Source organism: Mirounga leonina, unplaced genomic scaffold (genome assembly GCF_011800145.1).
Source record: "Mirounga leonina isolate KUSES-001 unplaced genomic scaffold, KU_Mleo_1.0 Mir_154, whole genome shotgun sequence".
Lineage (NCBI taxonomy): Eukaryota > Metazoa > Chordata > Mammalia > Carnivora > Phocidae > Mirounga > Mirounga leonina.
This window is the reverse complement of record NW_023270389.1, coordinates 28913241-28935874: the sequence shown is the minus strand read 5'-3', so window position 1 is coordinate 28935874 and position 22634 is coordinate 28913241. Positions and strand designations below refer to the sequence as shown.

At 39.5% G+C, this 22634-nt stretch overlaps 1 protein-coding gene across 3 annotated transcripts; it reads right to left on the bottom strand.

Moving 5' to 3' along the window:
* Positions 1–1037: 1037 nt before the first annotated feature.
* On the bottom strand, positions 1038–22246 carry DDX59 (DEAD-box helicase 59). 3 transcript variants are annotated; one of them, XM_035010370.1, is made up of 8 exons: positions 22070–22246; positions 19913–20730; positions 18618–18785; positions 14944–15033; positions 9143–9394; positions 7733–7885; positions 7118–7246; positions 1038–1558 (listed from the first exon to the last, which is right to left on the bottom strand). In XM_035010370.1, exons 2-8 carry the CDS (start codon positions 20717–20719, stop codon positions 1295–1297), a joined length of 1863 nt encoding a protein of 620 aa, XP_034866261.1. In that variant the 5' UTR covers positions 20720–20730; positions 22070–22246; the 3' UTR covers positions 1038–1294. The 3 variants fall into 3 exon arrangements, with proteins under 3 accessions (XP_034866261.1, XP_034866263.1, XP_034866262.1); XM_035010372.1 differs by lacking the exon at positions 22070–22246 and adding an exon at positions 21974–22033; XM_035010371.1 differs by lacking the exon at positions 22070–22246 and adding an exon at positions 21553–21774.
* Between the last annotated feature and the right edge of the window lie 388 nt (positions 22247–22634).

Sequence of the window (22634 nt, the reverse complement as noted above, 5' to 3'; positions counted from 1 at the left end):
AAAAAGTGCCCTTTCTCTAGTATGACCAACAATTTCAAGGCCTATTTTTTTTTTTTAAAGGCCTCTTTTATATGTTGAGCTTTGTACTAATGCTTTGATTTCAGCCTCTCAATGCACCTCTGCTACAACACTCTGGGACCTTAATAGGTGCCTTATCCTTGCAATCGAACATACTTACACTTGAGAGTTAGCAAACACAGAAACAGGGTGGAGAGAGCCAGAGTCTTGAGGTTTCATATTCTTTGAGGAAACTTCTGACCCTGTGCTTTCCTTTGGGTGGAGACATTAAGAAACTACCTACACAGAGACTCAAGTTAGTAGTATAAATCTCTGCCATACCCCTTTGGGGAGGATGTTTAGGATATAAAGCTTCAGTGTCAACGTTTATGTGACATACTATCTGAATCCTGCAAGTAAACTGATACCAACAGTTTTTAAAGAAACGAAAATATTGATGCATCAAAGCAAAACACCTATCTTTTCTTCTAGTATTTAATATTATCAATTGAATTAGCAAACTGAAATTAACATACTACTTTAAGTAGCAACATTAACACGATTTGACATTATTTTGATAAGTCCATATTAAATATAACATAAACTTGTATTTACCAAGCAAAAGGGAAAACTAAAACAGGTATTTCATATTTATCTTTTAAAAGAAGCACGGACCATTTCTTCCAGTTTCCATCATTTACTTTCTTCCTAACATTCATTTATTCAACAATAATCCAAGCGCTGGTGGGCTTGCGGCATGCTGGGGACACTGAACAAAAGCATCACCATTCTGAGTCCAACTCCTTGCTGTGCAGGTTCCTGGTTCTGACAACAGCTCCAAGAATATTTATTGAGGAAAAATTGAGGCTTTGTCTAGACAGAAAAAATTTTATTTTATTTAGCAATTCATTTTCTGATACTTTTTTATGAGAATTAAAAGGGAAATAAATCCAATACTGCAGTATAAATTTGAGATTCAATTAAAAAAATTTTAATTGTTAAATTTTTTTGTTTCATGTACATGTCCCATTTACTCAAACCATAGTTACACAGAAATTTCACTCATAATACACAATAAAAAATTGTTCAGTGGTATCACAAGTCATTTTTTTTTTAAGATTTTATTTATTTATTTGAGAGAGAGCACAAGTAGGGGGAGCAGCAGAGGGAGAGGGAGAAGCAGACTCCCCGCTGAGCAGCGAGCCTGATGTGGGGCTCAATCCCAGGACCCTGGGATCATGACCTGAGCCAAAGGCAGCCGCTTAACCTACTGAGCTACCCAGGCGCCCCTCACAAGTCATTTTTGAGAATTACTTTTATCATGTTTTCTAATGATGTCCATAAGATTAGCTCCTGTAACCAGGTCATTCTGTGTCTGTTTATCTTTCTGTTGTTCCTTTCTCTTCTGGTCATGAAGGTAGGGGGAATTTAATAACTGTGGGGGAAGAATGGATCCTGTTGGTTTCACTCTTTTTGCAATATCCCAGAAGAGTCTTTTTGAATTGTTATTGATGAAAGTAATTGCTGTTCCATGTTGGCCTAATCTCCCCACTCTTCCAACCTGAAATGAAATGCAAAGGACATTTTCAAAATGTTCATACAAAACCTTAATGTCTCTTGAAAGAAAATGAAGATTAGTATTTAAAGAGGCTTTACTAAGATTAACCTTCATTCACATAGCATGTTTTTGAATTGTACATCTCAATGTAGTTTGTGAAATCAATTTAGTAGACTGCCACCAGCATATTTTTAATGAAATAGCTCAAACAGAAAATATCAAAGTGACCATCAAAGTGACCACATATAATACAAATAAGTACTGTTTGTGAAACTTGTGTTTCAGTTACGTATCATGTGTGTGTACATGTGTGTGTGTGTGTGTAGGGTGGTAAGGGCATGAAGATGTTTCTTACTGTGGGAAGGTTAAGGTAAAAATTTTTCAAAAGCTACTGCATTTAGAGCAAGAGGACTATCTGCTTTAGATTACTCCAGTGCCTTTGAAATGTGAGATTTAAGCAAATTCATTTTTGCATAGTTATTTCTCATTTTGATAAAATTAAATGGACACAAATTGGTGATGGAAACACATGATAAGAAACAAAATTTACTTGTTTCCAAATATACGGAGGAACTCTTCAGAAAAGGGTAAGTACACAGTCATGGGCAATTTCTGCTCCTTAGTTGAAATGTAGAACTTAAAGTCTATATTCAGAGTATTTAAATGAATAGTTGCTGCCAACATACAGGACATCTTTAATGTTGCAAAAAACCAAAACAAAACATGGCCCTCTAGGGAATGAGACTGGGAACAAGTAAGGGAAAGAATGTTGTTTTATTTAATTATGTTACTGAATTTTTCCAGTAAGACTAAAAATTAATATAAAATACAGCTGCACTCACATACTGGAAGAAAATATTTGCAAATCATGTATCTGGTAAAGGTTTTCTAAGAATATATAAATAACTTTTACAACTCAATATGAAAGGACAACCCAACTGAAAAATGGGCAAATAATTTAAACAGACATTTCTCCAAAGAAGATAAACAAATGGCCAGTACGTACATGAAATGATGTTCATTAGTAATTAGGGAAATGCAAATCAAAACACAAAGAGAGGAGGGCCTGGGTGGCTTGGTCGGTTAAGTGTCAGACTCTTGATTTCAGCTTAGGTCATGATCTTAGGGTTGTGAGATAGAGCCCTATGTCGGGCTCAGCACCCAGCTCGGAGTCGGCTTGTCCCTCTCCCTTCCCCTCTACCTCCCCACTGTGTGCTTTCGCTCTAAAATAAATAAAAATAAAATCTTAAAAAAAACACAAGGAGATATCACACTTCACACCCATTAGCATGGCTATAATTAAAAAGATAAATAAGTGTTGATAAAGATTTGGAGAAATTGGAGCCCTTGTGTATCACTGCTGAGAATGTAAAATCGTGAAGCCACATTGGAAAAGAGTATCAGTTCTTCAAAATGTTACGCACAGAATTACAGTATGACCCAGCAATTCCATTCCTAGGTGTATGCCCAACAGAAATGAAAACGAACAAATGTTGGCAAAGATGTGCAGACAAAGGAACCCTTGTGCTCTGTTAGTTGGAATGCAAACTGGTACAGCCTCTGTGGAAAACAGCATGGAGTTTCCTCAAAAAATTAAAAACAGAATTACCCTATGATCTAGTAATTCCACTACTGGGTATTTACTCAAAAGAATAGGAAAACACTAATTTGAAAAGATATATGCACTCCTATGTTTATTGCAGCATTATTTACAAAAGCCAAATTATGGAAGCAGCCATGCCACTTCTATGGAAGTGTCCATCCATAGATGAATGGATAAAGAAGACATGGGGTGTGTGTGTGTGTGTGTGTGTGTATACACACATATATATATACATACATATATATATAATGGAGTATTACTCAGCCATAAAAAAGAATGGAATCTTGCCATTTGTAATAACTGGATGAATCCAGACAGTATAATGCTAACTGAAATAAGTCAGTCAGAGAAAGACAAACACCATATGATTCCACTCATATGTGGAATTAAAGAAACAAAACAAATGAACAAATTAAAACAGAGATAAACCAAAAAAGAGACTTTTAACTATAGAGAACAAACTGACAGTTATGGGGTGGGGGGACATAGGTAAAATAAGTGAAGGGAATTAAGAGTACATTTGTCATGATGAGCACTGAGTAATGTATTGAACTGCTGAATCACTATATTGCACACCTGAAACTAATATAACACTGTATGTTAACTATACTGGAATTAAAAAGAAAAAAAGACCTATGTCCACATAAAAACTTGTACATGAATGCTCACAGCAGCATTATTCACAGTAAACAAAAAGTAGAAACATGCTAAGTCTCTAATAACTAAGGAACAAAGAAAGGTGTATATCCTTACAATGCAATATTATGTAGCAATACAAAATGTACTGATATATGCTACCATATGAGTGAAACTTGAAAACATTGTGATCAGTGAAAAAAGCCAGAGAAGGCTACATACCATATGATTCCATTTATATGAAATTTCTAGAAGAGATAAATCTTGCTTTATGTGTTGCTTAAGGGACAGCGCACACACACACACACACACGTTTGAGAGATGAAGAATGGGGAGTGATTGCTGATGGCATGGGTATGGGGTTTTCTTTTGAGATGATAAAAATGTTCTAAAATTGAGTGTAGTAATGGTAACACAACTATATGAATATACTAAAAACCACTGAACTGTATACTTTCAAGTGGTTAATTATATCAATTGAGACAAAATTTATTGAAATATTTCATATTGAGACATAAGCTTTTTAAAAAAATAACTGCAATAGTCTACAAACTCTAAAAGACTTAACAAATTCAAAATTATTTCCCCAGAAGCTCCCTGCCCCTAAACTAAAAGCAGACACATAGGGGCACCTGGGTGGCTCAGTCGGTTAAGAGTCCGACTCTTGATTTCGGCTCAGGTCATGATCTCAGGGTTGAGATTGAGTCCCGCATCATCGAGCTCCATGCCTGGTGGGGAGTCTGCTTCCCTCCCTCTCCTTGTGCCTCTTCCCCCACTCATGCATGCACTCTCTCTCTAAAATAAATAAATAAATCTTTAAAAGCAGACACATAGGAATACCTACTATAATTTAAAATACACATATCCTAGCGGTGCCTGGGTGGCTCAGTCAGTTGAGCATCTGACTCTTGGTTTTGGCTCAGATCAGATCTCATGGGTCGTGAGAGTGAGTGAGCCCCCAGTAGGGCTCTGCACTCAGTGGGGAGTCTGCTCTGCTTGTCCCTCTCCCTCTGCTCCTCCCCCAACTTGTGCTCTCTCTTTCTCAAATAAATAAAATCTAAAATAAACAAATAAATAAATCTTAAAAACATAAAATACATGTATCCTAAAAAAATATATATAAATAAAATAGAATAAAATAAAATACACATATCCTTTGACCTATCAGGTCTCCTACACATTTATCTTACAAATACACTGCATGAGAGGCATAACTATATAGGTAGATGTTCAGTGCAGCATTATTTTTTTTTTTTTCTAAATAGGCTCCATGCCCAGTGTGGAGCCCAATATGGAGCTTGAACTCATGACCTGAGCTGAGACCAAGAGCCAGATGTTTAACCGACTGAGCCACCCAGGTGCCCCAAGCAGCATTATTTAATAACAAATATTAGAAACATTTGATTTCCATCAAATTATAAAGGATTTATTAAATAAATCATGATAATCCATACAACAGATTACCATGCAGCAATGAAAACAGATCAAGCCCAATTAAACAAGTAAAAACATTTAAAGAGTTTAGAACAGTGTCTGGCCATATGGGAAGCATTTCATATACATCAATATTTTTAAAATGGTACCCATTATGTATGCTAATAAGGAAAGATTCCTAATATATATTTAATAAAGAAAGGAAGGCATAGATAGTTGGTGTAATATGGTCCCATTTATGTAGTAAGTAAAACAGGGTATGCATGTACATGTGTATTTGTGCATAAATAGGCATTTATATTTTCTGCCATTAACTGTCATAACCACTCAAAGGTAGGAGGGCTATCTTACAAAGACCTATTTTTCATTTTGGGGTGCCTGGGTGGCTCAGTTAGTTGGGCATCCGACTCGATTTCAGCTCGGGTCATGATCTCAGGGTCATGAGATCGAGCCCCAAGTTGGTTTCCATGCTCAGCAGGGTATCTGCTGTAGATTCTCTCTCTCCCTCTGCCCCTCCCCCTGCACGCACATGTGCACGCATTCTCTCTCTCTAGGATACATAAACCTTAAAAAAAAACCCCAAAAAACAAAAAATAACATAAAACAAATACTTATTGTTCATTTTGTATCTTTTGTTATTTACATTATTTCTTATTGTGTATATTCATACTTCAATTACTGAAGCAAGCAAACAAACAATACCCTGATACAGAACTAGAAAAGCAGAAGGATATGGGGCCATTCTGAGTAGAATTCAACACCCCCTTCAACACCCCCTGAGGCCACTGCTCAGGGTACATTGTGAATAACTGAGAGCCACAGGGTTGACATTGGGATAGCAAGAAAATGTTAAATAATTATAATCAGACTACTCTATTTAAGAAGCAAAGAAGCTTCTTAAGTATCTTAATATTTTGGAAAGATGATTATCCAAAATCATTAAATTAAATGTTTGAAAGAAAATAAACTTCTGATTTGAGTGATTTGAGCAACCCACTCTTGTATGATAGTCAATTCCCTGATGCACAGGTAAATGGGGTGGCACTGAGAGAGAGGCCCTGCTATATTACTAAGTAAAAATACAAGCAACAATGCATTCAAGCATTTCAGTGGGTGATCCAAGTAAATGTGGCCTTCAGAGGTAATTCTAAGAACATGACAGAAAGACTTTACTTGAAGAGTCTGTAAGTGATGCCAGAGAAGGAAGACAGGTAGCAGTCAGGGAGATAAGGCGACGCTAAGAGAAAGCTCTATTTCTGCTCGAAAGAAGAGCTGCTGTTATCTCTGGCAGCAAAAAAAAGAAATAAAACTTTAATAGGTGAAAGTCTAGAACAAATAAGGATATGAAGAAGAGATGAAGACAAGATTCCTAAAAAAACCCAAATACTTTAATGGATCAGTTTTATTTTGGCCAGATATATTAACTTAAAACCAAGCCTTTTTTCCCCCTGATTATAAAAGCCATTTAATATGCTTACTGAATAAGAAATATAAAGGAGGTAAAAATAAACCAAAAACTAACTACTTACAATTTTTTTTAAAGTAACATTTTAGGTTATTCTTTCTAATAATTTTTTAACCCATTTTAGGCATACATACAGTTCTTTCAAACAAAATCTAGTTTACATCCATATACACATATTTTTAAAGATTTTATTTTTAAGTAATCTCTACTCCCAACAGGGGGTTTGAACTCATAACCCTGAGATCAAGAATCACATGTTCCACCAACTGAGCCAGACAGGCGCCCCTATACATACATGCTTTAAAAACAAAACGATAGGAGTTTTTTATGTCTGTGATAAAACGCTTTTTCTTTTTAGTTACCATTCTACTGACAATGCCTCGCCCAAGAAAACTCACAATGGAAACATATAAAATCTCTTTACCTGATGCACATACTCATCCATACTTGACGGCATATCGAAATTGACAACGAGCTTGACAGTGATCAAGTCTAGGCCTCGTCCCAGGACTCCTGTGCTCACTACAACTTCATAGTCTCCTTCAAGTAATCCCTTCCCCACAAAGCAACACAATTCATTATTCAGAATTTATCTTACATGGTTTTATACAATTCAGGTATCTTTTCTTTTTTCAAAACATTCTTCAATATCATTGCCGTATCTTTTCAATAAGTAAAGGTCTTAGTATACCTGAGAAACGTGTGTAGTTTAAGTTCTTCCCGGCCCCTCCCCACCCCCTGCATCAATTTTTTCCTATTAATGTACTCTGGCAAACTTTTCCAAGGGTGAATTACTGCTCTGCCCCAGTCTAAACTGACCTGATTTCAGAAATGGTAGATTCTGAATTAGTAATCTATTTAGTAGATTAATCCTGTAGGGAACAGGCTTATTGCTCCCAAAACACAGAAGCCTGAGCAAGAGAACAATTAGCTCACAGTCACTGTTTGCCTGAAGTTCTTGCAGTCATTAAAAAAAGTCTGCTTTAAAAACCAGCTGGTAATATGGGGTCCCTTGAAAAGACAATGCTGAGTGTCAAACCTTCAGTATGTTTTTCCTTTCTGTTTGTGATTTCTCCGAATGTATAGATACGCTTTTTAGACCTGTGATTTTCTGCACTGCCTCGCTCAAGAGATCTGCTCCCAACTTGCAGTCCACAAATACTAACACTGGAGGCTTGAAGAGTTTCTTATCCTGAAAAATGAAAAACATGTATTTAAAATTATTCATAGAGGGGCGCCTGGGTGGCTCAGTTGTTAAGTGTCTGCCTCTGGCTCAGGTCATGATCCCGGAGTCCTGGGATCGAGCCCCGCATCGGGCTCCCTGCTCCACGGGAGGCCTGCTTCTCCCTCTCCCACTCCCCCTGCTTGTGTTCCCTCTCTCGCTGTGTCTCTCTCTGTCAAATAAATAAAATCTTTAAAAAATAAGTAAATAAATAAAATAATTCATAGAACATGAATTACAATGAGAAGTTTTTCTGAAAACATTAGTATAAGCTAGTTATCCATAGGTTTATAGAGGAAAAATGAGTGTTAAAATGAATGTTTTCTTTCAAATATGCACAAATAGAAGTGCAAAACTCTATTGCCCTGCACATTTCTCCATCATTTCATTAATATCGTAAAAATAATTTTAAAATTTTGAATGCAACTTAAAATTTTAAATACTGTTCATAAGTAAATACAAACCATATTTAACTGAATACTTTATTTTTTAATTAATTTTTTTGAGAGAGAGTGTGTGCATGGAGCCCAACATGGGGCTCGATCTCAAAACCCTGAGATCATGACCTGATCCGAAATTGAGTCAAATGCTTAACTGACTGAGCCACCCAGGCACCCCCTTTATACTTTATTTTTAAGTAACTGCACTTACACATTATCACCCACTTAATACATTTCCGTTTAAACAAGTTACTGCTGGGACGCCTGGGTGGCTCAGTTGGTTAAGCGGCTGCCTTCGGCTCAGGTCATGATCCCAGGGTCCTGGGATCGAGTCCCACATTGGGCTCCCTGCTCAGTAAGGAGCCTGTTTCTCCCTCTGCCTACTGTTCCCCCTGCTTGTGCTCTCTCTCTCTTTCTGACAAATAAATAAAATCTTAAAAAAAAATAAACAAGTTACTGCTAAAAAATTCTATTTCTCAAGGACAGAATGGCCAAGAAAGAACTTGTCTTTATCTGATACATAAAACTACTAAAATTTTTTGAAACAAAAAAATATTATTTAGGAATAATCTTGGTATTTAAATGTCTTTCTATAATACAGAAAATAAAAAGCAACCCTGCATCCATACAGCATTTATTTGATCCCCACAGAATTCCGAAGTAATGCAATTTATTATTAAATATCTATGCTAAATTCTCCAAAAGCTGCATTTAAAATTATTATCTTAAGAACTGTGAAAGATGCAAACACAATCTACAAAACAGGGTTGCCTGCTTTACTACTCACATTTAAGATTTCAAATAATTTTTTCTTTTTGGCTGGTTCTTCCACCCACAAAATAATCTGGCGCACACTGGAACAGGGCAGGTTCTTTTCCCCAGTGATAATTCTCACAGGATTATGCAGAAGCTGGCTTGCTAGTTGTTCTATGCTAGTTGGAATTGTAGCTGAAACCAAAACGGTCTGACAATCATTAGGAACGTTTTCCAAAATGTCAAGCACTTGCTGTTGAAAGCCCATCTTTAACATGGTATCGGCCTAAAATAAAATCATTTTAAAGTTAGTCTTATTTGACATTAAAACCCTAAGCCACCCAAGGAAAAAACGGATATGATTAAGAACATAAAAAATTAAAAACTTTTAAACAGAAGAATATACCACAATGTGAAAAGATAAAGAATTGGGAAAATATATATTTATATAAAATTAAATATTGTATAATTTTATGTTTTTAGTGATATACAAAGATTCTTACGGCATTATTAATAGTGGCAACAAATATATAAACCCTAAATATCCATCAATCGGGGATTTGGTAAATAAAATATGGTAGATCCATCCACATAATACAACTTATGTTATCATTAATTATGAGCGGAAAGTCCTTTATTAAGTGATAATGAGTCACTATTAGGAAGAAAAACGCAAAGTACAGAACACTATGTATACGTGATACCATTTGTATAGTGCTAACTCTGGGGGAAAGGCTTGCAGGCTGTGGAAGGGAATGCAATTTAATTTTTCAAACCCAAAGTTTGCAAAGTTTGGGGCTTTTTTTTCTACCTTGGACATATATTTATAATAAAATATTATATAAATTTAAAAAAATTAATGTTGAGGGCCTTCACTTCCGTATATACTTCTGCATTGCTAGTTTTCAAAAACAATTTATGTATTACTAAGCAAACAGAAGAAAAAATTTTAAGTTAGTGCTGCTTTAAAATAATGAAAGATATAGGCTATCTTGATTTTTAAATACAATCCAGGTATCTATAATTTTGAAAAATAAGAGTATTTAGACTAAAGCATTGTATTTTTTAAGTGTCTGCTAACGTGGAAGTTTGAATACTAGTTTTAATATTATTCATTCTATGACATTTCAAAAATCTAAAATAATCATGATGGTCTAGATTTAATCCTGGCTCTACCTTAGACCTTAAGTTAAGCATGCTAATGAATGGCTATACGCCTCAGTTTTTCCTTTTACAAATGAGAATGATGATAATAATAATTACCCCATAGGGCTGTTATGAGGATTAATGAGATAAAATACATAAGATATTTGGGACCACACTCACAGCATGGTAAGTCTCAATGTTTCAATTTACCATGAGACACAGAGCATGTGAACATGCACACAGTAGTATGTCTTGCAAACAGCCCCTGCTTCTCCTCAGTAATCCCACTAAGCCCCCTCATCCCAGGAGATGGCCTTCCTTCTCCCTGGTTCAGAAAACAGAGTGGCCATAAGAAATAAATTCGCCCAGTATCTCTTCTCATCCAAGCTTCCCTGCATCTAATCTGTTTACGCTAACACGCCCCAAATCCAGCTACTTCTCTCCAGCTCATAGTTGTGAGACTCCTCCTCATCCTGTCACCCCCACACCTGAAGCCATCCATCCCAAGCATCCAGAATGTTCTAGAACATAAAACGTCTCTGTTACTCCTCCGCTTAAACCCTCCAGTAATTTCCCATCACACACAGACTAAAATCCAACTGCTAACCATAGCCTGAAGTCCTACAGTTTTCATCCTCATCCACTTCTCTGACGTCATCACCTACCACTCCTCCATGTCACGCCCCACGACCCTGCCACACCAGGCTTCTTTCTGTCCCCAACTATCCCAATGTTCGCTCCCACATTAGTTCCTGCACACTGGCTGTTCTATCTGAAGCAGTCTTTCCTCCAGATGGGTCTTTGCGTGGCTGGCTCCTTCTCGTTCAGGTCTCAGCAGAAATGTCACTCAGAGAGCCCTCCTCTGATACCCAATTCCCCAGTTGTCTCTGTCATACGACCTGTGTACCGACATTTGTCATGGCTTATCTCACTTTCCATTGTATCCTCAAAACCAAGGACAGTGTCTAGCATGTAAAAAGCCCTAAAAATGCATTTGATGAATAAACAAGCACTCATGAAATCTAAGCACTGAAAAAGCACTATCTGTCAGGCAGCTCGCTAGTCGGTGTGTCCCAAATCCCCCTAAAGACAAGAAATCACCCAGAACGAGTTTTTAAATACTCCTGGACGCCAACTCAGGCCTACTGAATCAGGATACCCAAGTAAGAAGTCTGGTCTTCCATTACATTCACTGAGCACACTGGGTGATTCTTACCATTAGGGGAAACTTGGGCCAACACTGTGCTTGATTGTGGGGATATATCAAAGAATATAAGAGAAGAGAAATGATACAGTCTACATACAGGTCAAAGAGCAGAGAGAAAAGAAGGCCTGAAGTCTATCTGGAGGACTGATGGAAGGTTTCAGAGACATGGACACATAAAGAAGGAAGAGCAGGTAGATGGGATGGGAGAGAATTCTAGGCTAAAGGACAGATACATGGAAGACACAGAAGAGTGACAGAGCAGAGTTTTCTAATTTTAAAGGAATTATCTTAGTCTCCATGCCTGACCATTCCTGTATCTTCACCCTCCTCTTGAAAGTGGCCTCTCTTTTCAGGGATAGTACTTGTTCTCAGTTCCTTCCTGGTCTCTCACATTACTTCTCTATTTACAGTAGACTCATCTTCAAACTCCACAAACACACTTAGCCCCAGCCTTTGTCCCTTCGAGAAACCAGTGTGGCTCATGGACGCTAATGCCCACTTCTCATATCCACACAGTATTTCCCCTTCACCCACCATTCACAAGAAATTTGACATCTCTAAAACCAAACTCACATATTATTGTCAAGCCCCAACCCATACCCACTTGTCCTTTACTTAAAATTAAAGGCATAACCAGAATTTATGGAGTCCCCTCAACCACCTTCTTCTTCATCTTTTCTCATATTCAGTCATTAGAAGATTCACGAATGATTTACAGTGATTCTCGGATGTACTCATGCCTCCCACTGCCTCCACCCTGTCCCTGACCCTGCTCACTTCTTGTCTGGGGTGCTTGCCATTCTGTCCCACAGATTCTTTCTTCTTTAATGTCTCTTGCATGGAGCAGCAGAATAACCTTGCTAAACCACCACTTTCCACATGTGACACCCAAACTCAATAATTTAGAAAGCCTCATTGTTTCCCACATCAAATCCAAAATCCTCCGCCTCCCTTTCAAGGTCCTCTATAATTTGACCCCACCCTAACTACCCAACTTTACTTCCTATTATTTCTCAGGAAGAATGCTTCAAGCTGGCTGGTCTCTCTGTGCTTGTGCTTGGCCTTTCTGGCTCTGCTGACGTTGTTAGCTTCTTCACCTGGAACATTGATACATGGTCTAGGTTTCTAAATCCTTTTCCATCTGGACGACCAGATCACATCCCATGACATCAGAGAAGCCATTTTTTACGGTGCCAATTCACACATTCTCTCATTTCTCCTTCTTAACTGTCCTGAACAATTAACGTATCATACGTATTCCCATTAGTTCACTAACAGTTTATATCAGGAGTCAGCAAACTAAGGTTCTTGGGACAAACACAGACCTTCATGTGCTTTTGTAACTAGAGCTTCATGGAAAAGCAGTCACACCCAATCATTTACCTACTATCTATGGTTGTACTGAGCAGTTGCAACAGAGACCATGTGGCCCCCAAAGCCTAAAATATTTCCTGTCTGGTCCTTTACAGAGTTTGCCATTCCCTGGCCTGCATTACACCTTCCACCACTTTTGTATTTCAGGATAGATAATGTTCTTGCCTTTACTTCAAGTGTTTGTGTCTTTTTCTCCAGTAAGATTTCAGCACTTTGTGGGCCGGAATAATATTTAAAATTTCTTTGTGATGCCGTCCCAACTGACCCAGAGCTGGTCAGTCTGTACCTAAAGAGCACTTCTGTGCCAACGTTTCAGTACATGATCAATTATGTTGTTTACCAGGTCATCTCCTTAAAGGCGGAGGAGCTGGGACGGAGGCTGTAGAGAGCACAGGTTTGCTGAGTGAATACTCCTTTTGTATTCTGAGCACAGCACTGAGGTGCCCTGTGAAAGCTCATTCATTGGCGAGAATGGAAATGTAGAGAGAAGCAAGCAGGAATGGAACTTAACTTTAAAATCTATATGAGGGTCAGTTTTCAGGCTCAGAGCATGGCGAGAACTTCAGAGCATATGGGCTTATCAACAACAGGCCTACCATACTTGCAGGGTGGAAGTAAGTCTGATGATAATCAGATGCAATAAATCAGTTGAAACAAAAGGCACGCCAGGAAAATGCTGATTTAGCAGTATTTTTTAAAGGACTGAATAAAAGTTCACAATAGCTAAGGTATGGAAATGACCCAAGTGTCCATCAGCAGATGAACAGATAAAGAAAATGAGGTGTATAAATATTATTCAGATGGAAAATTCCTTCACTTTTAGTAACATGGATGGACCTGGAAGACATTATATTCAGTGAAGTAAGCTAGACAGAAAAAGACAAAAACTATATGGTATCATTTATATGTAGAATCTAAAAAAGTTAAAAATAAGAAAATAAAAGTCAAATTCATAGAAATTAGGAGAAAAATGATTGCCAGGGGCTGGAGAGTGGGTGAAATAGGAAGAGGTCTGGGGTTAAAGGGTAAAAACTTCCAGTTATAAAATACATAAGGTCTGAAATCATAACACGGTTACCATAGTTGATACCACTGTATTGTATAATTGAAATTTGCTAAGGGAGTAGAACTTAAATGCTCTCACACACAAAAAAGTAAATATGTAAGGAAAAAAACAGAAAAAAAAATAATAAAGGACTGAATATCATTACATTTATATAGGACTTTTCAGTCTATGAGACACGTTCACAATCATTACTTCATCCTTGCCACAACTCTGGAAGATTAAATGACTTGCCCAGCGTCCCATAGTGGGTGGAGTAAGGCTAAATCCTAGTCTTGCAGATCTTACGTGTTCTTTCCACATCCTCTGGTACCCTACTGCTACTTCCAGGGGCCCACAGAAGGCGGGCCACGTTGCCATCACTGGTCAGCCCCTGGACCCCACATTTCTGATCACTGCTGGTGGGACATGTGTGAGAGTGAGCGTGCGACGCACTGCAGGCAGAACCGGCCCATGCCCAGTCTGGGCGGACACACGGCTTTCTGTCCTCATGCCTGTTCACATGGTGGGGTATCATCAGATAATCATATATTTATTTCATCTTACTAAGCAAACCAAAACTATAAAAACGCCTATATGCTCTATGTCACACTGAAAATCACAACCACAGACACTTATGTCCACAGAGAAAAAAAATACAAAAGGTCATCCCATTAAGCATCATTAGCTACTTCCAAACTCCCTCTTAATAGTTATTTGCCACGGATACACTTACTTTTGTAGACAAATTATAGCCAGTGTCAAATGTTTAAAAAACTTATCACTGAGGATACAGATGCTGGATTTGTGTTTTCTGTCACTTAGGAAAAGACAACTGCTTGTATTTATTAAGGTGGTTTCATTTTGGGTGGACTATAGGTCAGCTGCAGTGCTACACAGGACCCAGCTTAAGACTGACTACTGCAAGTAAAAAAAAAAAAATTCCTAAATTTTTCTCCTTTGGGGGAGAGAATGCCTGAACACACGGTGAGATTATGTAACCGTAATACACTTCTCATAAATTATATAAAATTATGTGACTAATATTCTAAACACCACCACTTACTTCATCTACTACTGCAATTTTTATACCACGGAGTTCTACAGAGCTCTGTTTTATTATATCCAGAAGTCGCCCAGGAGTTGCTATGATAACCTGAAGAACAGAGAAATAGAAAAAAAAAAAATTAGATAATACTCCTTCCTTTCTTCCTTCCTTCTTTCTATCTATACTTACTGAGTGGCTAATATGTGCTAGCCACTGGGTTAAGTACTCAGAATTCAATGATGAATAAGTCACACCTAGTCTCTGCTCTTGTGAATCTTGTAACACAAAGGAAGGAACAGATAAAACAAATAAATGCCCATGAGGTCAGTATAGTGTGCAGTGAATGGAGGCATCTATCCAGTCCTAACTAACATATAAGCTAAAACCTAACAGAGTAGTGGGAGCCGCTGAGGAGAGGGCAGAGGGAAAACATCCAAGAATCTTCTGAAGCTGGCAGGCCACTGAGGCTTCCACGGGGTGAAGAGAGGGTAGAAAGACTTGGATGAGGCTTGAAACGAGGCAGAGGGCCTTGCAGGCAGGCTGACTGCTGTTTGGCTCTGCAAACAAGTGTAAATCCCTTAACCTCTTTGGGCCTGCTGTTTTGTTTTTAAATTAAAAGGTTGGGCACAATGATTTCTAAAGTTGCTTAAGGCTCTTAACGCTTTTATAATACATTAGTTAAAGCAGTGATTAAAAGTAGGGCCTGTTTAGTCAAACTTCAGTAGGGATCTTAGCTCTAGCACTTAATAATGGTATGAGTCTCTGTTCTCACATTCGTAAAATGGAAATGATAATAATTATTGTGAGGATTAAATGAGACAGTGCCTGGTGTAAAATATAGTACAGTTACAAATGATCTAATAAATTCAATTGTATTCCACTTTTCAAGGACACACCAACACAATGGTGAGATAGATCACGGAGAATGATGAAATTTCAGGGTTGTAAGGATCTGTATCTACAGAACTAGAGCTCCACTTAGTTTCTTCAGAAATACCATAAACATTTAAATGTTTTAATTATTGGGGTGCCTGGGTGGCTCAGTTGGTTAAGCGACTGCCTTCGGCTCAGGTCATGATCCTGGAGTCCCAGGATCGAGTCCCGCATCGGGCTCCCTGCTCGTCAGGGAGTCTGCTTCTCCCTCAGACCCTCCCCCCTCTCCTGCTCTCTCTCTCTCAAATAAATAAATAAATAAAATCTTTTAAAAAAAAAAATAAATAAATAAAATAAATGTTTTAATTATTGGGCGCCTGGGTGGCTCAGTTGGTTAAGCGACTGCTTTCGGCTCAGGTCATGATCCTGGAGTCCCGGGATCGAGTCCCGCATCGGGCTCCCTGCTCAGCAGGGGGTCTGCTTCTCTCTCTGACCCTCCCCCGTCTCATGTGCTCTCTGTCTCTCATTCTCTCTCTAAATAAATAAATAAATAAACAAATAAATAAATAAATGTTTTAATTATTTTGAACTGAGTTCATCCCTTCTATTCCTATTCCATGTTTCCCCCTCTGCTGGTTTGGAAATTATAAACTTTTTTCCCCATTCTTTTAGTGCGGGAATTCCCTTGAATTTTAATAAACGTATATAAACTTAATAAAGCCTAAAGTAAACTGACCTATTTACCTTTTTCTTGAACAATCAAGGGCAAACGATTTAACACCAATCACAACTTTCCTGCACTTACATGCTACAGTCGGCCAATATTTTACTTTCATTTTTTTAAACCCACAGATTGTTCATTATTATTTTTTGTTTAGTCAATGTGTGTTTACATTTACCCACATGCTTAGGATTTTCTTTGCTCGCCATTCTTTCTTTGATCCCACACCTTCTTTTCCAGAATCATCTTCTTTATACGCAGAATATCTTAGTTTAGTGTTCTGTTAGATAAATCCACTGGTAATAAAACTCTCTCGGTTTTGTTTTTCTGAAAAAGTCTCTATTTTGCCCTGGCTTTTGAAAGATCACCTTGTTGAAGAGACAGATTTTTCAGTTCTTTTTTCTCAGAGGGTATCTGTGAAGGACAAGGCCTGGCATGGGGAATGGCAGAGGCAGCAGGGTGATGAGGGGCCTCCGGAGAAAGATGACCCTGCACAGGGTGTTGCGGTCTAAGGGGGTGAAGAGTGTGCAGGGTGGAGTTTAGGAAGGAAGGCATCACTGTGGGGCAGGGGACAGAGATGAGGATGGGCAAATGGTTACATATAAGATGGTTGATCAAGTAAATAAATACACAAAAGATAACAGGTAGCAGGTTTCTCACTGCCAGAGTGACAAATATGGAAACAGAAAATGCCAAAATGAATCTTGCTGGGTTGAATTAGAGTTGGAAGTATCGACATGAACCCATGGTCTATGATAACTGTAGATGCAGAAATACAGACTTATGGAATATTCTCTCCTTTATTCACTGAGAAGTGCTAGAAGCAATGATAATTTAACAGCAGAGAGCAATAGCAGTGAGCCCAACCAAGAGCCCAGATCTTGGTTTCTAAATACTATCCTCTACCAGAAGGAGTCAGGGCAGCTTGGGGAAAGGCATGATTCCAGGGCAGAGCCAAGGAAAGAACAATGTAAGCATGAACAACATCTTCACATAGAAAAAAACAAAGCGCTCAGAGAATGATGGGGATATAATAAAAGGCCTCAGAAACTAACTTCACAGTGTGTCCACTGCTCAAATTGGGGAAGTGGAGAGCCAAAACAAATAATGGTAATAACGGATTACAATCCTTTAAATATAATAGGTAACCATGAGTCATATTGATATATATAAAGAATAAGTTGAAAATTTGGTAAAGCACAAGAAATTTACAGTATGAAAGTACTCAAAATACTTAACTAAATACAAAGGGAAAAAATAAACTTTACAGTTACTTTACAGATAATATCACCCATAAAAGGACAAATTGTGTATCATCTAAAAGGATGCAATGAAAAGAACGAAGCATCTCTTCCATGATATTCCTTTCAAAGATACATAACTTGAATCTAATCAATTGAGGGACCTTCTTCAAAGTAAGCAGTTTATAATCCTTAAAAGTGTCAAGATCATGAAAAAAAAGCAAAGGCTGAACTGTTCTAAACTGAAGGAGATGAAAGAGACATGACAACTAAATGCAAAATGTGATTCTGAACTGCATTCTTGTGCTGTTAAAAAGAAAAGGTGACGGGACGATTAGTAAAACATGAATGGGCTCTGAGGAGTAAATGACAGCAATGTTAATTCCTGAAGCATTCCAGTGTATCAGTGTTAATTTCCTGATTCTGGAACTGTATTGTGGTTACGTGGGATAATGTCTTCATTTGTAGGAATCACACTCTAAAAGTATATTAGCTATGGATCCTTAGATAAATGCCATCTTTCTGAGATTCAACTTCTCAACCATAAAAGATGGGATATGCCTTCAAGAGCAAATGTGATGATTAAATGAGATAATGCATGTGAGAACATCCAGCAGCATTTGGCATATGACAGGCATTCAACAAATTGTGTTCCTTTCCGATATAAAACAACCTTAAAAAAATTAAGGGTTACTTGGTAAGAATTTAAAGGTCAACCTACAAAAACAAAAACAAAAATAAAGGCTAACCTAAAATCACACTTACGAATTCTTCAAGGGCAAAAACAAAACACCACCACCAAAAAACCCAAGCTCCCATATTACTTTTCAAAGGCATTTTATCAAATTGGTGCTTACCTTCACATGTTGTCGCAAACGATAAAGCTGTGGGGGTAAGGGTAAGCCCCCTACCAGAAGAACAGTTTTCATGCGTGGCAGACCACTCATCAATTCTTTAGCTTGGCTCTCTATCTGAATGGCTAACTCTCTTGTTGGTGTAAGGATGAGTGCAGATGGAGTTTTGCTCTGCAAAGATGTGAAAAACAAGTCTAAAAAATGCCAGCAATTAATTCCTGCTGATGTGGACTAAATCTTCAAAGTGATTCTGGGAGTGTTCCCATCAGCTCAACTGGATATGAACCCTCCTGCCTTCTGCTCACTGCAGATTTCCTCCCCCAAAACCACCGTAAATTGAACCCTTCCTTATGTAACAGATATAGAGTGAATGGTCAAAACTGGGGCCAGGGAGAAGCACCCATGATAACCAGGGTGGGAAAACTGAAGGTCAACCGGATGCTGCAATCTCTAGCCACGCTCCTCTGAAGAGAAAACCATGAAGATCTGGTTAGAGCTTGGTATTCCACCCTTGATAATTCCCCCTCAGCTCTCCTGTAGATTCGCTTCTTTCTTTGTCCAAAGAACTTACTGTTATAAATGTCCTATTTCCTGACCTATTGCTCTATTTTGGACATCTAGTGAGTTTTACTTATATTTTGAACATCTGATGTTTTCTTTTATTTTTTCCTCACATTATCTTCTTACGATTCTTTAGTTTTCCAAATTTCTTTACCTCTCCTCTCTTTGCCTGCATTGTGCACTGATTTCCCTTCCTGTCCTACTTCAGACCTCACAAACTCACTAGTACTTGGCAAATATGTCAGGGAAATTAGTTATGTGTGGGGGTGCTTTGCACACTATAAACTAACAAAGTAAGGTAGCATTATTTTAAGATGAATCATGGATCACATTTAAGTGTGTATTTTGAACTCTAAAATAACATTCCAACTTTGGTATAAATCAGTTTTTTCAAAACACAAAATCCAAGCAGGCTAAACTGACCCAAAAACTGCAGGTCATCCAGTCAGCTGGATTTTTTTTTTTCCCCAAAGCAAAAGAATAGAAAATTTGTTGAAAGAAAATACTTTGTAAGGAAAGCGATTTTTAAGACCTTCAATGAAAAGATCTTTGGTTCAATCTGATAAAAGAAAAATTCCCTAAAATTGTGTTTTTCATACAAACTACTGTCAGAAGCAAAATCACCACGAGCATTAATGACTGAAGTTATAGTTTCAGTTTGCAGTTTTAACATAGTTAAGGATGAAACTTGGTATATACCTGACTTGCTTCTGAGAGTAACACGTGTGAACTCTTACCTCACATAAAGCTCGGGTGATAACAGGAAGAAGAAAAGCAGCTGTTTTTCCTGAGCCAGTATCAGCACTGGCCAGAATGTCTCTTCCCAGAAGTCCCACAGGAATCATCTGCATTTGGATGGGGGTTGGAACTTCATAGCCTGATTTCTTCAAGTTGTGATTCAAGGCCTCAGGGAAACCACAGTGCTCAAAGTCAATAATGGGTCTGGTGACATCTACCCCTTGAACTACAATTCCTAGCTGCCGTTTAAGATTTTCAATCTGGTTCTCCTGAAGGTTCAAAATAAAGGGGTGCTCTTTATAGACATAAAAAGCATTAAGTGGAGACTCTGGCCCAGAATCCGCTTTCTGCGGATCGCTGAGTTTTAATCTCTCTTCCTTTTCCTTTACTTGCAGAAGATGTTTTGCTTTACACTCCAAACTACACACATCTTCATCTGTCTTATCACAGATGTACTCTCCATAACGACCACAAACAACACAGACAGGTTCCCCAGGTTCTGCCCAGCGCTGTGTTTTGGAAAATGACTTAACAGGTTCTCCAGAAAGATCGCTATCCTTTGCATCCTGCTCAGGTCCAACCAAACCAACCTCAGCCAACTGGCCAGCTGTACTGGGGAAAGGGCATGGTTCCACGCTGTGCCTGTCTGATGTTTCGGAGTCTTTTGTAACTAACCCATCAGCTGCATCACTTCTGCCTTCATCCGGCCGCAGGTCTTCTGCATCTGGTTTAATTTTCTTAGCTGCACAACTTTTGCCATCATCATTAGCATTCCTCTTGATTTTTAGAGATCTTGGGACAAACATCCTCCAGTATTCTGTTGAGGAAATTATATAATGAGATTTATTTTACCCTCAATAAAGTTCACGTATAAAGTACCATATGGTTATCCTGGAGTCAGCCTAGTGTCCCTGGGCTTTGCCTGAAAGGAATCGAAGAAGGCATCATGACACTCCTTACAGCAAGCTTTCCTTCCATTCACAAATTTCCTGTGGTGAAAAAAAAGTCCTTTTCCTTATACATGGAAGTGGTGAAACTTTGCACACTGCTTAATATAGCCTTGTGCATACAGCCCGCTTCTGTTTACTGACCACTTGCACTTTGAAATACCGAATATTATAGAAATTCTGGAGTAAATCCTTCTGTTACATTTTCACAAAAGAAAACAGGAGGGATACTTCACAATTGGGATCTTTAAAATCAAAACCAGAAAGCATAGAGAAAAATGCTATTTTGATGTAATAAGTAACACTTATGTATTGCTCTCTCTGTTCCAAGCACAGCGCTTAGTGCTTCACACGTGAACCTTATCTTCACAAGCTTGTAAAGTAGTACCACCCCCGCACAGATATAGATATATATTATGCTGTATAATGTATTCTAAGTTTTCACATGAGGAACCTTGGCCAGCTAGAGATTAAGTGGCTTGTCCAAGCTCACACCATTACTAAGTATTAGAACTGGGTTCTAATACTCTGGGTTCCAGAGTGCAAGCTCTCTACCATTGCTATGCCTATTCCCACCAAAAATGTTTTTGCAAAATGACTGTGGATTGTGAAAGGTTTTAACCTAATTTGGGGGCTATTAAATATACCAATAAACATTTTTCTAAAAAAAAAAAATTCTTAAGCTAAATTACCAGATTCAATTTTTCCAGAAAAATTCCAACAAAAAAATGCAACTGAAGATCTAGAATTACTATCCTAAGTCTCCGGGAACGTCAAGGAGGTTGGGGGAGGGACGGCTCTATGTCAGCAGGAAGAACTTGGAACTCAAGGTCCTCAAACGGCGAAACGGAACCGGCTCCGGCCGGGCGGGCGGCGCAGCCTCCGAGTCCCCCGCGGTCCCCGACTCCTCCCGTCGAGCGCTCCCGGACTTTCCCCTCGGGCGATGCCCCTCACCCCCGCCCCGCGGCCCCCCACCCAGAGGCGCGTGCACGTCACGGTGCTGCTAGGAGACGGGGCGGGCGGGGCACCCGGTTCTGGAGAGAGGCCCGGGACGAGGCGACTGCAAGGATGGGAGGGGGAACTGCCTACGGGGCGTGGGGGGAGGTATCCTACCGCCGCGGCCTAGCGCCCCGCGTCCCAAAGGAGAGGGAGCACGGCGGGAAGGAGGCCCGAGCTGCCTGGGCGCGCGGCCCGCTCACTGGCGCAGACCTGAGGCCGCGTCCTCTCCCGTTCGGGGCCGGCTTCCCCCTCCAGGCGCTGGGCCGAGCTTCCTGCCGACAAGCCTGGACTCGCTCGGCCACACTACGGTTCGGAGGGGCCGTGCGGAGCGCAGAATCCACTTCTCCGGGTTTTGGGAAAAGGCCGCGGCGCGCCTTAGCGCAACGGGGAAGGCGGGGCTACCGCGGGAGGCGGGGCTACCGCGGGAGGCGGAGCTTGGCTGGGAGCTGGCGGGGGCGGGAAGACCGGGGGAGGGGCGGGGCCTGGGAAGTTCAGCGCCTTTCCACGCCCTCTTCCCGGCTCCTGGCAGCTGGTAAATTTCGGAGCCTGGCCGGAGCCGGCCAGGTTCTGCAGGGCGGGGCAGGTTTGGGGATCCTCTTGGAAGAATTTACGTCATCGAGTGGGCCGGGACTGGGAAAAAACAGTCTGACCGACCGGAAAGACTGAAGCTGGTGGCGCGGGAGCCTGGTACACTTAGAAAGTGGGAAGTCTGAGTGTAAAAGGGAGGGGCAGAGGCCCCAGAGGCCTGAAAACCCAATCTGCTTTTAGCTGGCAG

Coding starts and splice junctions, on each gene's coding strand:
- DDX59 (XM_035010370.1), bottom strand. CDS start 20,719: ATGTTTGTCCCAAGATCTCTAAAAATCAAGAGGAATGCTAATGATGAT. Junction 18,786..19,912: donor TCACCCGAGCTTTATGTGAG/GTAAGAGTTCAC, acceptor ACATCTTTGCAG/AGCAAAACTCCATCTGCACT. Junction 1,559..7,117: donor TGGATGAGTATGTGCATCAG/GTAAAGAGATTT, acceptor ATTTCATTTCAG/GTTGGAAGAGTGGGGAGATT.